Source organism: Drosophila mojavensis, unplaced genomic scaffold (assembly GCF_018153725.1).
Source record: "Drosophila mojavensis isolate 15081-1352.22 unplaced genomic scaffold, ASM1815372v1 contig_74, whole genome shotgun sequence".
Taxonomy (NCBI): domain Eukaryota; kingdom Metazoa; phylum Arthropoda; class Insecta; order Diptera; family Drosophilidae; genus Drosophila; species Drosophila mojavensis.
Genome location: NW_025318899.1, coordinates 1199573 through 1213558, shown reverse-complemented (window position 1 = coordinate 1213558; position 13986 = coordinate 1199573). Strand labels below are relative to the sequence as shown.

General features: G+C 44.9%; 2 protein-coding genes across 2 annotated transcripts; one reads left to right on the top strand and one right to left on the bottom strand.

Annotated features, from left to right (window-relative positions):
* Positions 1–189: 189 nt before the first annotated feature.
* On the top strand, positions 190–2516 carry LOC6586471. The gene is made up of 4 exons (XM_002012049.4): positions 190–274; positions 370–693; positions 759–1450; positions 1780–2516. Exons 1-4 carry the CDS (start codon positions 190–192, stop codon positions 2227–2229), a joined length of 1551 nt encoding a protein of 516 aa, XP_002012085.2. The 3' UTR covers positions 2230–2516.
* Positions 2517–7866: 5350 nt separating this feature from the next.
* On the bottom strand, positions 7867–13976 carry LOC6586470 (eukaryotic translation initiation factor 4E1). Its single transcript, XM_044009851.1, has 6 exons — positions 13825–13976; positions 9000–9758; positions 8870–8944; positions 8713–8812; positions 8562–8649; positions 7867–8497 (listed from the first exon to the last, which is right to left on the bottom strand). Exons 2-6 carry the CDS (start codon positions 9287–9289, stop codon positions 8337–8339), a joined length of 714 nt encoding a protein of 237 aa, XP_043865786.1. The 5' UTR covers positions 9290–9758; positions 13825–13976; the 3' UTR covers positions 7867–8336.
* Positions 13977–13986: the final 10 nt, after the last annotated feature.

Here is a 13986-nt window from a genome sequence, read left to right as displayed (position 1 = left end):
TCAAGCGCTCGCTCTCTCTCTCTCACTCACTCAGTCACTCACTCCTTCGTATGCAGTTGGCTGCAGTGCGAAAGGGAGACACAACTAACATACGCCGCTCTATGCAAATGAATGCGCTGCTGGGACCAGGCACAACCGCACGCGAGGAACGTCGAACAGCAACTGAATTCGCATTGTGGCTGGCTCGAGATGTTGCCCGTTGTCATAGTCGCTGCCTGCCTGCCACTGAGTCCATCCACGTGGATGCTGGGCGCCAGTGCGCAGATGCGTCGTAGTAAAGCCCGTAGTAATTGGATGCTATTCGAATTTCATTCATGCCACACACACACACAAACACACACACACATAGGCGCGCACACAGACACAGTTAATCGACTCTGGTTTGCTCTCCACACAATCGAGTCGATCGCAGTGATCTGGCAACGCCAAGTTTCAAATTCAATCACATCGGCCCCTGTGCAACACTAAGCAATTGTTTGTTTTCAACGCTGTTAACGACGAAATGTCAACGGATCATCGCAATGCTCAATTTTGTGGACACATTTGAGCTGATGGCGCTCAACTTCCATGGCGACGAGGAGCAGCATCACCGCTTCGTGCACGACGCCAAGCTGCTGATCGATGCGATCGTCACGCAGCTGCACAACAACGACTCCGTGTTCAAGGACCACATGGGAGAGCTGCGCACGACGGGTAAGCCAAATGCCATTTGTTGCCATTGCTGCGCAGCTAATCAAGGTAACTGCAATCTGTTGCAGCCTCGTTCATTAGCGAGATTACGATGGACATGCCGCTTGGCTTTGAGGTCTTCCTGCCCATACGGCTGCCCGTCGCGCTGTCGCCCAACTTCAATGAGGAGCAGCGCAGCGTTCAGCTCTACAGAACCAACTTTTCGCACCCGTTCTTCTTCGGCGACGCTGCGAATCCCAAGTGCATGAATCTGCGCCTGCAGCAGGACATGCAGCAGGTCATTAGCCAGGTGCCCTGCATTGCCGGCTACTGGGGCGCCGTCTACGACATCAAGTACAAGCCGATGTGCTACAACCGCGTGCCCTTCGCCCACCAGGTGTTCGCGGAGGAGCGGGGCGCCTACAATCGCGGCATCTGCTTCGACTTCATCCTGGCCCTGGAGTTCGACGGCGCCGAGCTGCCGTTGCCTCTGTACTACAAGGCGCCCATTTGCTACAAGTGGTTCGCCTTCGGGCTGGTGGACGTCAATCGGAGTCACGACTCCGCCGACTGGGGCGTCCTCGTGCCGCGCTGGCAGTCGGCCAATGTGACTTTGCGTCTGCGCTCCCACAACATGCTGCTCCTGCTGCGCCGCCTGCTCTACGCGCAGGGCTGCTTCAGCCTGGCCGCGCCATTCCTGATCAAGTTCTGCTTCTTCATGACCACCGTGGACTTTGGCGAGCAGTACAAGGGCATGGGCGTGGCCCATCTCATGATAACTGTAAGTGTTGATCCGCTGCTTATGCTCTGTTTGCCCAGCGAGTGGAGTGAAATACCTGATTCGGATTCTCGTCGAAGAGTGCGATGTAGTTTCTGTTAGTTAGCCTGCGAGCTGAACTGAAGTACAAGACTTGAATAGAGTGGGAGAGGGACAGGGAGAGGGAGGGAGAGTTAAAGAGAAATATTAAGTGAGACACTAGAGTTTATAGAGAAAAGAGAGTATAAGCTTTTCATTCTCATGTAGTTTTCTGCTCGCCGGGAACAGAGCATTGCACAGTCGTCTATAGCCGATTGCCAAATTGCTAAGACACTCTATTTATCCACCTGTAGACGCTCGGCCACCAGGTGTTTCGCAACTACTGTGAGCTGATCGTCAAGTCGGCCGTGGGCGATCACGACGCCAACGTGGCCGCCACGAAGGAGCTGCGCGAGCAGCAGATGCGCGGCAAAGGACTCTTCGCAATGCTGGCCAAGGGCCTCGAAATGAATGTGGTGAGCACCCAGTTCATAGCGGATTACTTTCAAGTCAACTACGTCCAGGTGCGGCCGAAAGCCGCTTCGACCCCCGAGCCGGAAGCGGCAAACCACACGTTGATCGTGACGACGCCGTCGACAACTGCAGCGCTGCAGAACGGCAGCGCGACACCTCCACCATCCTCACCCGTCAGGTCCTCACCTGCCTCACCTGACCCACCACCGGCGGCGGAGCAGCCGCCAACCACAACAAGAATAATAGTCAAAGCTGTGCCGGTGAGCCGGAAGCAGAATCGCAGCATTTAGTGAAATACGAAATACGAGACGACAGAAGTTAAATTGTGCATAAAGTGGTGCTTCGACGTGGGGCTGCACCGCCCCGAAAGGGTAGCTCCCTGCTGTAAGCTATATTCGAGTTAACTGTAAATTGGCCAGTCGTTTGTGAGGGACAGCAGCAACGTCTCAAATCTCGGTAATAGCGCAACTTTTATGCCCAAAATAAGTGGAACTGTCTGAACACACATACACACACACACACACACACCCACACACATACACACACTCACACTTGTGCAGACAAAAGTTAATAAAAGCCAACTAAAAACTAAAGCTCTTTGGGGCTACGTGTCCTTGTTTTACCATGCCCATCCCTTGGCTACGGCTACAGCTACAGCTACAGCTGTGTCTGTGTCTGTGTGTGTCTGTATGGCAAAAAGTTAAATTGCAAATAGCTTGGGTAGGTCCAACCCTCAACCAACCCCCTTGCGGCGCTGAGGGCGCGGGGGCGGCGCAGCGACACAGGCGACATGAAATTTTAGAAAAATTTGCTTTTATTGTTGGGCAAAACAAAAAACGGGCCAAAAGCAGAGAGCAAAAAAAAACAGAAAAGGAAGGAAGAAGGTTGAAGGTAGACGTGGCCGCTAGGCGTGGGCGCATTAAATGAAAACACACACCAAATGGAGTATTGAGTGACACGCCGAGAGATACCCTGTAAAGTGGGGACAGCTGAGGTAGTAGACAGAAGACAAACAGCTTCAACTGATGCTAATAAACGGCAACTAAAGCTGTAGCTGATGAGCATAGAAATCGATATTTATCGATAATGCATTAATTTTGAGCAACTCTCAGAAAATTAAGGTACCACTTATATATCTAATATATAAAATAAATTTTACATTCGGCCACTTCTTAGCACCGATATATATCGAAATAAATAACGAAAAGAAGAAGCGGATAAAGAATAAGTTGTAGAGAAAGAGGGAGAAATTGAGATCTATTAAGAAAGTCGAGCTTCTTCTAATAAGAAAGTTAAGTAATTCTTTCACTAACATTCCTGGCCATCGATAAACATATATCGATTTCGATATGTCGATTGATTGGTACATCAATTTAAAGAAATTATAAAGCTAAAGCTGCGCTCATGGTATCTCTGCATAAAAATAAACTCAACCAGCTAGATTTTCATTTGGATTATATCTATAATTTTCTTTTATAAGCCCACTTAAGCTTCTTCTATTCCTTGAGAGGACTGACATGAAGAACAACTCCATTAGCATTTCAAATGGGTACGGAGTATGAAAGGGTTTAGAGTTTCAACATCTATATGTAACTACGTATATATACACTTATATACATATATATGTATATATCTTTATCTGTATTGTTGTTTTTGTTTAGTCACGGTTTGAAAGTTTTTCGCTTCAAGCTTTTTGACGTTTCATTGTTGTCAACTTTTAACTAGTTTTTTTTTTATTTTTATTTTTAATGTTGTTATAATTTGGCGAATGCAAATGCAAATGCGACGACATCGTTCACTGGGAGCGAAAATTCAGTTCAGCTCAGCTCTGCCCGGGCTTCGCACAATGAGAATTCGAGTGGAAAAAAAGAAATAATAGAAGCCAAATGCAATTTGTTTCATAGAGTTAAATTATTATGAAAACTATTCTCATATTTCTATGCCCGTTCACGAATGCCAACAAGAGAGTATATTGGGTCGAATCAGTCTAGCAACTTAATAGAAATTATATATTGGGGCGTGGCACACATTTTTCCGAGTATTGAATGCTGCTCTCGCATAATCTTATAGTTCAACAACTGCAGGCGAGTATTGGGCAGTCGATCACGCCGGGCTGTATTCTTGTATTCTGCTTTTCGCCGAGTGTCATAAATATATTTTATTAAATTCCGTGCATTGTTATAAATTCAATTAAAGCTGCATTTCCTGAGCCTCAATAAAATATTAAAAGCGGATAGCGAAGAGGGAAGGGGTAAATTCTGCGTTCGAGTCGGAGCTCGTGCTGCCAGTTTGATTGGCAAATTGAAGAAATGATTATTGCATTTTGGCATTGCATTTCAATTGCATTTCGGGCTGGACAGGCGACAGACACTCAAGGCTTTGGGGCTTATAAATGACATCGAGACTTATTTATTTATGGCAGCACGTCGAGAGCTGGCCGCATTTATGCAAATTCATTTGCAACTGCAGCTCAATCGGAATGCTGCATCTGGGTCTGCCCAAGCTCAATAAGCAAACATAATAAACAGCAAAATGAAAGGCCATAAACGCCCCAAAGCCCAAATCCCAAGTCGGAAAAACAGAAATTAAAAGTTCAACTGGCAAAGGTGGCCGAAAGCAGCCAGAAGAAGCCTCAACAAGGCTCGCAGCTGAGTTTTTTGCTATAGAATGGAGTAATAGCATTTGATGGCCAATATTTAATTAACTTACTCCGACTCGGAGTCAAGAGTCGTAGCTCAAATAAAGTTCATTTGCTCTGGGCAAAGCAATTTCCCATTCAAATGAGCGCCAGTTGAAATATGAAGGTCTCTCTCTCTCTCTCTCTCTCTCTCTCTCGTCTGTCTGTTTCGTCTATTTCAGCAATGTTTCTATTAGCTTGTTTGGTTCTTATCGGATTTCTATTCGATTCCTATTGGATGCCTATTGACTTTGTCCTCTTAACGCATCTTTTTCATATTAGCATCTCTCCTTCTACGCTATTCAATCCTCAAGATTTCATAATCTTCCATCTACTCCTTGGCATCCTACTAATATTGGAGTGTTTATTGAACAGATCCCAACTCCAACTTGTATATTTTTTAATCCGCACAGCAAACACGCTAAAAACTTCACTGATGAAAGCATAAAATTCCTACGCAGAATGCAAAAAACTCCCAATCGAGCACAAGGGTGCACTCTGCTTACCCATTTTATAGGCAGTTATACGAGATACTTTGGACCGGGTAAGGAACAACCAGCTCCCAAATGGCTGCCTGACGACCTGACGGACCGACGGACTGGCGGACCGACGAACAGGAGCATCTTTAATCAAAAAATAATTATGAGTGTCGGGGGAGCTGATGGTGGTAATGAAATTACATTTGAATTATGACTAAAAGCTAGAGATGGAGGAGAGAGAGAGAGAGAGAGAGAGGGCGAGAGGGAAGAAGCTGTCTGTCTCACTTGATGGCAAATGGAAACCCAAAAAGCTATAACAAGTTGTGCAGTAAATGAGCTAAGCGAAAGCCAAGTGAAATTTGAGTGAGACGAGCGACGAGGCAGCAGACGAGAAAAGATAGCGCAAATAACAACAGACAACAGTAGCAGCAGCAGCAGCAGGAGTAGCAGGAGTAGCAGGAGTAGCAGCAGCAGCAACAGCAACAAAAATGGCCGCAATTTACGCAACAAACAGAGCGCTGAAAATTGCGACAGCAACCAAACAGGGACGACCGCAAGGACATGACGGCAAAACTTTATGTGAAAAAGAAAACAACGACAGACAATTAATTTGTTTTGCAACAGGAGACACAGGACATCGGGCACATCGGGCACATCGGGGGCAAACAATTTTGTGCTTGTTGGCCAAGAATATTTACGTGGCCGAAAGACAAGTCGCTGGACAAACAAACAGCTGGAGCCAGAAAGCCAGGACAGCCACAGAGCCACGCAGCCAGTGTCCCCCTCCTCTCTCCACCAGGAATGGTCAAACATTTTACGCTTCTTGTTTAATTAAAATAGCAACAGGATGAGCGATGCTTAAAGGACCTGCGACCCGCTCCTTGGCTGCCTTCGTGCGCCTTTTTCAATTACACTTGCATTTAATAATATACGCTGCAACAACAGCAACAACAAAAGCAACAACATTAGTTTTCTGAGCTGAACCAAAGCAGGAAGCGGAAGCTGTTGCTGCTGCTGCTGCAGCTTCCGGGCATGCAGTTGGCTTTTATTTGCCTTGCTTTGGCTGGTCCTTTGACATCGGCCTTAAAGCGCACAGCGACAGTGCAGACTCGCTGCAAATGAAGCCTTTTACTGCAATGAGTACAGTGAAGACGCGCTATAGTGAGCTGCTGCCAGAGGTCGCTCGGCTGGCCACTGGCGCAGTCTTCACTGTGCCGCACTTAGCAGCAACAATAAACAAAAGACAGCAATAAGTGCAGGTATTTCCTGCATGTCCTTTCCACCTGCACAGGTGCGCATATCAATGCGCATTCGCCATTTGCCATTTGCCATTCGGCATCAAAGTGCAGGCATTCCTCGGCCTGGCCCCAGGAATTTCTCACTCGATATTAAAACATGCAGGCAGCAGGAGCAGTAGTAGTCCGGGCGACGTGTTAGCGACTGCTGTAAAAGGATACGCCAGCATACGTGAGTGCGCTTGAGTGGTGTGTGTGTGTGTGTGTGCGCTCGGCTAGTGTATCACGTTCTTGTCATTTGGCAAATGCCACTTCATAATTCAATAAAACAATAAACGAGCAAATCCTAACAAATTACAACAATCACATTATATACGTATTACGTACTACATATACATACATGTGTGTGCGAGTGTGTACGTCACGCCCCCAGCACACAGCCGCCCCCCAGAGCAGTGTCCTTCTCAGCATATTTTCATAAATTGCACACGATTTGCTATGCATGACATAAACACAAAAGACCAAGCGTAACTGACACGCCCACACGCGGAAGCGGCAAGGGCGGCCGCTGGGGAAGAACGCGACACGACAGCAAAAATAGCCAAAAATTATGGCATAAAGGATAATCGCCATAAAGCGAGTGAGCGCGAGCGACTGGAGAGCCCAGCAGCACTGAACGTGGCGCCAGGCGAACGTGTGCCCTGGCTAAGAACAACGCGTGGGTACGTGCCGGATTTGATGGCACACCAAGAAAGAATACCAAACAGAAAAACAAAAGAGAAAACAATATGTTTACGCGGCGAACTACAGATGCCTCTATAGGATAACTAACCCTATAGAGACTAAAAATATCCCATTTACGGCAGTGAAACTTGTAGAATACCATTACAAGGATATAATTGTACCAAGATAGTATGGAATACATAGATACAGATACTCGGATACAGATACAGATACAGATACAGGTACAGATATAGATATAGATATAGATATAGATATAGATATAGATATAGATATAGATATAGATATAGATATAGATATAGATATAGATATAGATATAGATATAGATATAGATATAGATATAGATATAGATATAGATATAGATATAGATATAGATATAGATATAGATATAGATATAGATATAGATATAGATATAGATATAGATATAGATATAGATATAGATATAGATATAGATATAGATATAGATATAGATATAGATATAGATATAGATATAGATATAGATATAGATATAGATATAGATATAGATATAGATATAGATATAGATATAGATATAGATATAGATATAGATATAGATATAGATATAGATATAGATATAGATACATATACATATACAGATACAAAGATACTCGGATACAGATACAGATACTCGGATATAGGTACAGATACAGATACAGATACATATACAGATACTCCAATACAGATACAGATAGTCGGATACAGATACAGATACTCGAATACAGCTACAAGTACTCGGATATACACACTCAGAAATAGATATATACATAGATTCGGAGGTACAGGTTGATTTCATGCAACATATTGCAATCGCTTTATTCGTTAGCTTCGAGTACATACAGTACAGCAAGGTATCTCATGTACATATGCATATATACATATATGTTGACAGATATACATGTATATATGTGCGTATGGGTGTATAGGTAGTTGCCTGACTGACTGTCTGTGAATGTGTGTGTGTGTGTGCGTGTGTGTGTGTGTGCGTGTGTGTGGTGTGCGTACGAGAGTGTATAAATTGTTCATGTATAAAGAGTTCTTTTCAGTTATAAGCAAAATGCACGCTAGCTAGAGAGCTGAAGATATACATATATGGAGTGGGGTATAGGAAGGGGGATCGTCCGATCGTGCAAATGCCCAAGTTCTAGCCTAAGGTTGAGCATTTGACGACAGGGCCGACAGGTGAGTACTTAAACTAAGTAAACGCTTCCGTTGAAAGCCAGCTTAACCGGACTTGCTTTGCTCGGAATTTACAATTTGTAAATAGCATTGACATTCGGCCCGGCCTGAACCATGGCATCCTTGTGCACCTGGTACTGCAGCTCCACCTCGCGCAGCTGCAGCAGCTGCTTCATCTTGTGTCCAATGGCCAGAATAGCCTGCTGATTGCGCGAGTCCTTGGTCCACAGAGCTGAATGGATATGAAGATCGTTATATAGGCTATGGATGTATGGACTCCCTGCTGAGACACTCACATATCTTGCTTGCCTTGTTGCGCACATTGATAACCACGCCACAGATCTGCTCCGAATACTCAAAGCACTCGCCAATGGTGCACAAAAGCTAACGATGATATCATATCAAAATACCTTTCCAAGTGGGCCTAATAGAGTGTAAGCCGCTTACCAAATCATGCCACAACTTGTCCACCAGTTCCTTCGAGTCCTTGTCCAAAAACATGACCCAACGACCGCCGTCCTTGTTGACATCATCCTCCCACATGGGACTGCAGAGAAATCATATATAATATGAAGAATAAAGACAAGATTTAAGATTGACTAACCGTATGCCATGCTTGAACACCATATAATCATTGAATACTTTAAGATCCGATGGCGGCTTAATAAAGTAGTAGACACTGCAAAGAGAGAGGAGTAGAAAGGGGATGATATATAGCTATTCACTGCGACTACCTGAAGAAATCCTCGACAGTGTTGAAGCTGGTCACATCGCTCAGCATGTCGGACCAGGACTTGGTGCGATCGTTCTCCCAGTGCCACAGCGTCCAGGTGTGCTCCAGCGGATGCTTGAAGCACAGATCGTAGTCAATCGAGCTGAGCACGCGATTCAGCGACGGCTGCAGCTCGGCCGCGGCGACAGCGAATTGCTCATCGGCCACCACGTTGTTCCCGTTGCCGCCGGCGTAGATGGCCTGCCCGGACTCGGCCACCTCGGTGCCGTTGTTGTAGTTGTCGTAGCCCATGGTTTGAGTTACTTTAAAGTACTTCTGCAATATAGCGCCTATTTCGTAAAACTTTTGCTCAAAACTTGCTTATGCCACACGTTAACGGCTCTTTTTCTTCTTTTTTATTGTGAGGTTGGGTTTTTTGGTTTCAAATACGTTTTTTTTTTTTTTTTTTTTTGGTAAAATCATACGAAAAAAAAGCCGTATGAGTATAATGAATATGAGACTTTTCTTGTGTTGCTCGGACGAGTTTAATAGAATAATGAGAGAACTGGAACACTGCAAATCATCCAATTCCTGACAGTTGACAGCGAACAGTCGTCGCCTGCTGAATATACTGAAAGGAGCACTTGAAAGTAGCTCAGGCTGCCAGATCAATCAGTTTTATAGTTCAGTGAACGTTTAAAGTTTTTCCAAACGGCGCTGCCAGATCAATCTGCTCAAGAAGTGTCAATAAGAGTTGCCAGATCAATGTATGGGACAAGTGCTAGAACGAACAAAGTTTTATAGATTAGATTCGGGCTTACAAATTGGAGATGCCTAATAAGTTGGCTTTATCCTTAAAGTTGACATATCCTTAACGCAAAACTATTTAAAGGTTTTACCGGTGGTTCCCAATGCTCCGAATTGAGATGCATTGTGGAGTAGACTAAAACAGGCTAAAATGTAAGAAAAACTGCTGGGAAAGCAACCTAGATGAAATATTGAAGAAAATATGTTTATCAAATTATTAGCAGTGAACTTTTCCGCTCATAATAAGAATAAAATAAAATAAAGTACTTCTTCTAAGCATTTCCCTTAAGAATTTCTTCTAAGTATTTCCTCTAAGTATTCTCTCCAAGAATTTCTTCCAAGTGTTTCTTTTACGTATTTCTTCTTTAATGTTTATCTGAACGATCATTGAATATTATTTTTTACTTCACTTCACTTCTCTTCCCTTTACTGCAATCCACTGTTGACCCCCACCGGCCCTGGGCGACTGAAGAAATGCTGCAGCTGCTACACTTTATATAGGTCGACTTTCACTCTCACCAAGTTGCTCTCAAATGTTGGGCCCGACGTCAGGTAACGATCGTTGTAGTCGACCTCTAGCTGACCAATGGGAGCACTCTCTGCTGCTGCGAGCATTCTAACTTTGTTTTACTCAAGTATAAATACCAAATGAGAGCTTCTGCATACATGTAGACAACTTAAATGATCTTCTATAGTTCTGCGATTCTCTTGATTTTGTTAGGCAGACATAGTCACATAGTCTCTTAAGGACAACGAGAGCTGCATAGTCTGCCTCTATTTCAGGCTATGCCATTGCATACTCATTTTCAACAGATCTAGCCTGAAATAGGCTAAGCGGGCAGCACTGGTGCCTCCAGTGCCAACTGCAGCGGGTGTCCCGTGCCGTGGCTTCGCGCGATCAATTGAAATGTCACGCTAATAAAATAAAATGGCAGCGCGCATACGATAAATGCGCCCAAAATAATAAAATGTGACTCAAATGAGCGAACGCGACAGGCAAAGCCAATGGCAGGAGCCGGCAGCAGAAGTTCGCTTGGCTGGCTGGCTGTCTGCCATCCTTTAACTGTCTCCCTCTAACACATTCTCTCTCTCTCTGCCTCTTTCTATCTCACTCTTTCTGTGCAACAGTTTGCTTGCAGTCAATAATCGAAATCGACTTGGGCTTGTGGCAATAAAAATTTGTCTTCGCCGCTTAAGTTTTGCGCCTTGTTGCACAGACAGACAGACAGACGCCCGCCCCCTGCTCCTGCCCAGCTCCTGCTGATAATAAAATATGTGAGTCCTTGCCACGCTGGCTGCCTGGGTAAGTAGCTTTGGGCCCTTGTAATGTGCACCATTTGTGCCAGCCAAGCCACTGTGTGGCTTTTGCCACAAGTTGTGGCTCTTTGGACATGTCTACCTCGCTTGCTCTACCCTCGCTCCCTCTCCCTCTCACACTCTCCCTAGCTGTCGTTGCGCCCCTCTTGGCTTGCGTGTGAATTATGTTGGCCAAGTTAGTGCACAACAGGGCGACGACTAAGTTGAGCGCTGCAAATAAGTTTCCTGCTTCAATTTACTTAAAAATTCTATTTATTTTAGGTCTTAAGCAGCTGCCACGCCCCAACCCAGACCCAAACGCCCCTTTGTCCAGCTAAGCTGGCGAAACGATTCTGTCTCTAGCTGTTTCTCTCCCTTTGGCTCGCTCAAGTTTCGGCGTAAGTCGCATAAATCTTAAGCCAACTGCGAGTGAGCATATTTGCAGTTGATTAGCGCAGTTGAAATATATAGAGAAATGAATTATTCGCAGATATTTGTCTAGATACATAGAGAGCAGATAAACAGAATGAAAACATAGTATATATACCTGTATCACATCCACTCCAAACTCAACATTAACATTATCCATCTAAATTATATATGAACTACAATCTTACAGTTAACTTTTGAGGTAATCTAAATATTTGACACGCATACTTTAGCTGTCCGAAGGAACTATAAATGTTTTTGTTAAATCCAAACAAATGTTTAACTTGGCGTTACAAATCCCCAAACTTTTTCCAGGTGCCAGACGCTGCGTATACGTAATATTTTACAGCGCTTTGCACTTTGCCGCGCTGCGAGTACTGCTGTAGTTGTATGGGTCAGTAAATCTTTTAAAATATTGTAATGTTACATAGTGCAAAAAGCAACATAACAAGAAAGGAAAAGAGAAGAAAAAGAGCGAAGCGAGGCAAAAGCTGAGCAGCAGCTTAAGCGAGCTTCGAGTGGCAAGCCGTAAAACCAAGAGATGAGCAGGAGGAGCATGTCTTGAGAGCAGCAAGAAATGAAAATGATTTGAGGCATTAGGTAGAGCACATCTCCCCCAGCTATAAAACTGCATGCCTTCCGTGCCCGTGTTTTTTGGCCCCGGTCCCAGCTCCAACTATGGCTCCGGCTCCGGATGCTGATTGCTGGAGATTTCCGGTACGATGAAAGCGCCAAGCACGCGATGATGTACGATATGAAGGCGAGCTCGTTTATTTCGCACCTGAATGGCAGATCAAGAGCGGATGGATGGGCGAGCCACATGAAACAATAAAAGTACAAGGTGCCAGCCAGGAAGTGGCATAAACGTGTGGGCGGCGGCCATATGTGTGCGCGTGTGTGTGTGTGTGTGTGTGTGTGCCTCGAGGCAACCAAAAACTGGCAAAGAGGCAAAGGCAAGGCAAAGCTACCTCTGTCGCTCACCTCCTGCTAAATGCTGCAAAGATGAAGTCGCTGCCAAGTCGCGCATCTGTCAGGCCCAGCCACCCATGCCCAGGCCGGGCTGAGCACGAGGAAGAGCAGAAGCAAAAGGCCAGGTGAAAGTCATTTCACGCTGTTGTAGCGCAAAAGATTAAAATAATAGCAGCGCGTAAATTAAACAGCCAGAAAGACCGAGCAGCAGCAGCAGCAGCAGCATCGGCGTCTTCCTGCCTGCCACCCATGCAGCCAGTCTAGTGGCAACCGCAGCGATTCTTTTGTCTTTGCGCGTCTCTCTGTCTCTGCGTGTGTATGTGTGTGTGTGCGGTCTGGTGCTAAAACCGTAAGACGCTTAGCAGCTAACGGGCATGGGCAATACTTGCCCGCCATTCGCACCATCTGATGTGCCACCAGCAACAACAGCAGCAGCAGCAGCAACAACGCGTTGTCAGCACTTCATTTTGAGCCAACATGCCGCGTGCTTCACTTAATGCGTCAGCCGAGGAGGAGGTGGGCAGCAGGTGTATGACAGCACCCAAACCCTTGTAACATTATCCTGTAAACACACAAACGCAGTTGCATTACTTTATGGGTATTATAAAGCACAGGCGACAAAACTTTAGAACTCGATATGTTACAGAATGGAAATATATATTGATTTTATATTATTTATATTAATTATTGTATTATATTAGCTTAAACCTACTTTAATCAGCATTAATTGATTAGTTTTAAAAGCCTTATTAAACTGAACCACTTTACATATTCACAACCGTTGAGTTCTCTTTCCATGAACTAATCGTTTTCGTTGACTTTGTCGCCTGCACCGCTGCACACAATGTATTGTTCTGTGCAGTACCGTTGCATGCAAAAGGGAATGAGTTGAGCGCTTTTCGGTATGCGCTGATTCGTTAAGCTGTCCCCCTCCCACTGCACTCGTTCCACTGTCGTTCTACTCACACTCTCTCTCTCTACTTCTGCTGCACTCTCTTCACTCTCTACTGTCGTGACTTTGAGTGCTTGTGGCTTGTCTTTTTCTACTTGTTACTCCGTCGCTACTTCTTCGTCTTCTTCGCTTTTGCGCTTCTCCGTAAGCTGAATGCTTTATGTTTGCCAGCTTTTAGCTCCATTGTTGTTGCTGCTGCTGTTGCTGCTGCTGCTGCCTTTGCTGTTGTTGTTCTGCTGCTGCCATTGCAAGTTACTTTGCTTTTGTTCGATGAAACGTAAAAATAGCAACAAGCAACGAAAACTCATTTTTAGACAATGCCGCATAATTCCAACGGATGCGGATGAGGGATACAGCGTACGTCCTTTTCGCTGTAATGAGGTGCATACTTTACCTGTTGTTGTTGTTGTTGTTGCCACTGCTGCTGATGTTGTTGTGGTTAGCTGTTGTCTGTGTGCGCAAAGTTTCTCTACTTATGTTTACATTTCAATGCGTCGTTTTTGCTACCTGCTTCAAAGTAACCGCAAGAAGTTTTCTTACGCGCTGTCAGTTTTTA

Excerpts from the sequence above, each read along its gene's own strand:
- LOC6586471 (XM_002012049.4), top strand. The coding sequence starts at position 190 with ATGTTGCCCGTTGTCATAGTCGCTGCCTGCCTGCCACTGAGTCCATCC. Across the intron at positions 275-369 it reads CAGTGCGCAGATGCGTCGTA|AATCGACTCTGGTTTGCTCT; the intron begins GTAAAGCCCGTA and ends ACAGACACAGTT. Across the intron at positions 1,451-1,779 it reads TGGCCCATCTCATGATAACT|ACGCTCGGCCACCAGGTGTT; the intron begins GTAAGTGTTGAT and ends ATCCACCTGTAG.
- LOC6586470 (XM_044009851.1), bottom strand. The coding sequence starts at position 9,289 with ATGGGCTACGACAACTACAACAACGGCACCGAGGTGGCCGAGTCCGGG. Across the intron at positions 8,650-8,712 it reads ACAAGTTGTGGCATGATTTG|CTTTTGTGCACCATTGGCGA; the intron begins GTAAGCGGCTTA and ends TATCATCGTTAG. Across the intron at positions 8,498-8,561 it reads CAACAAGGCAAGCAAGATAT|CTCTGTGGACCAAGGACTCG; the intron begins GTGAGTGTCTCA and ends ATATCCATTCAG.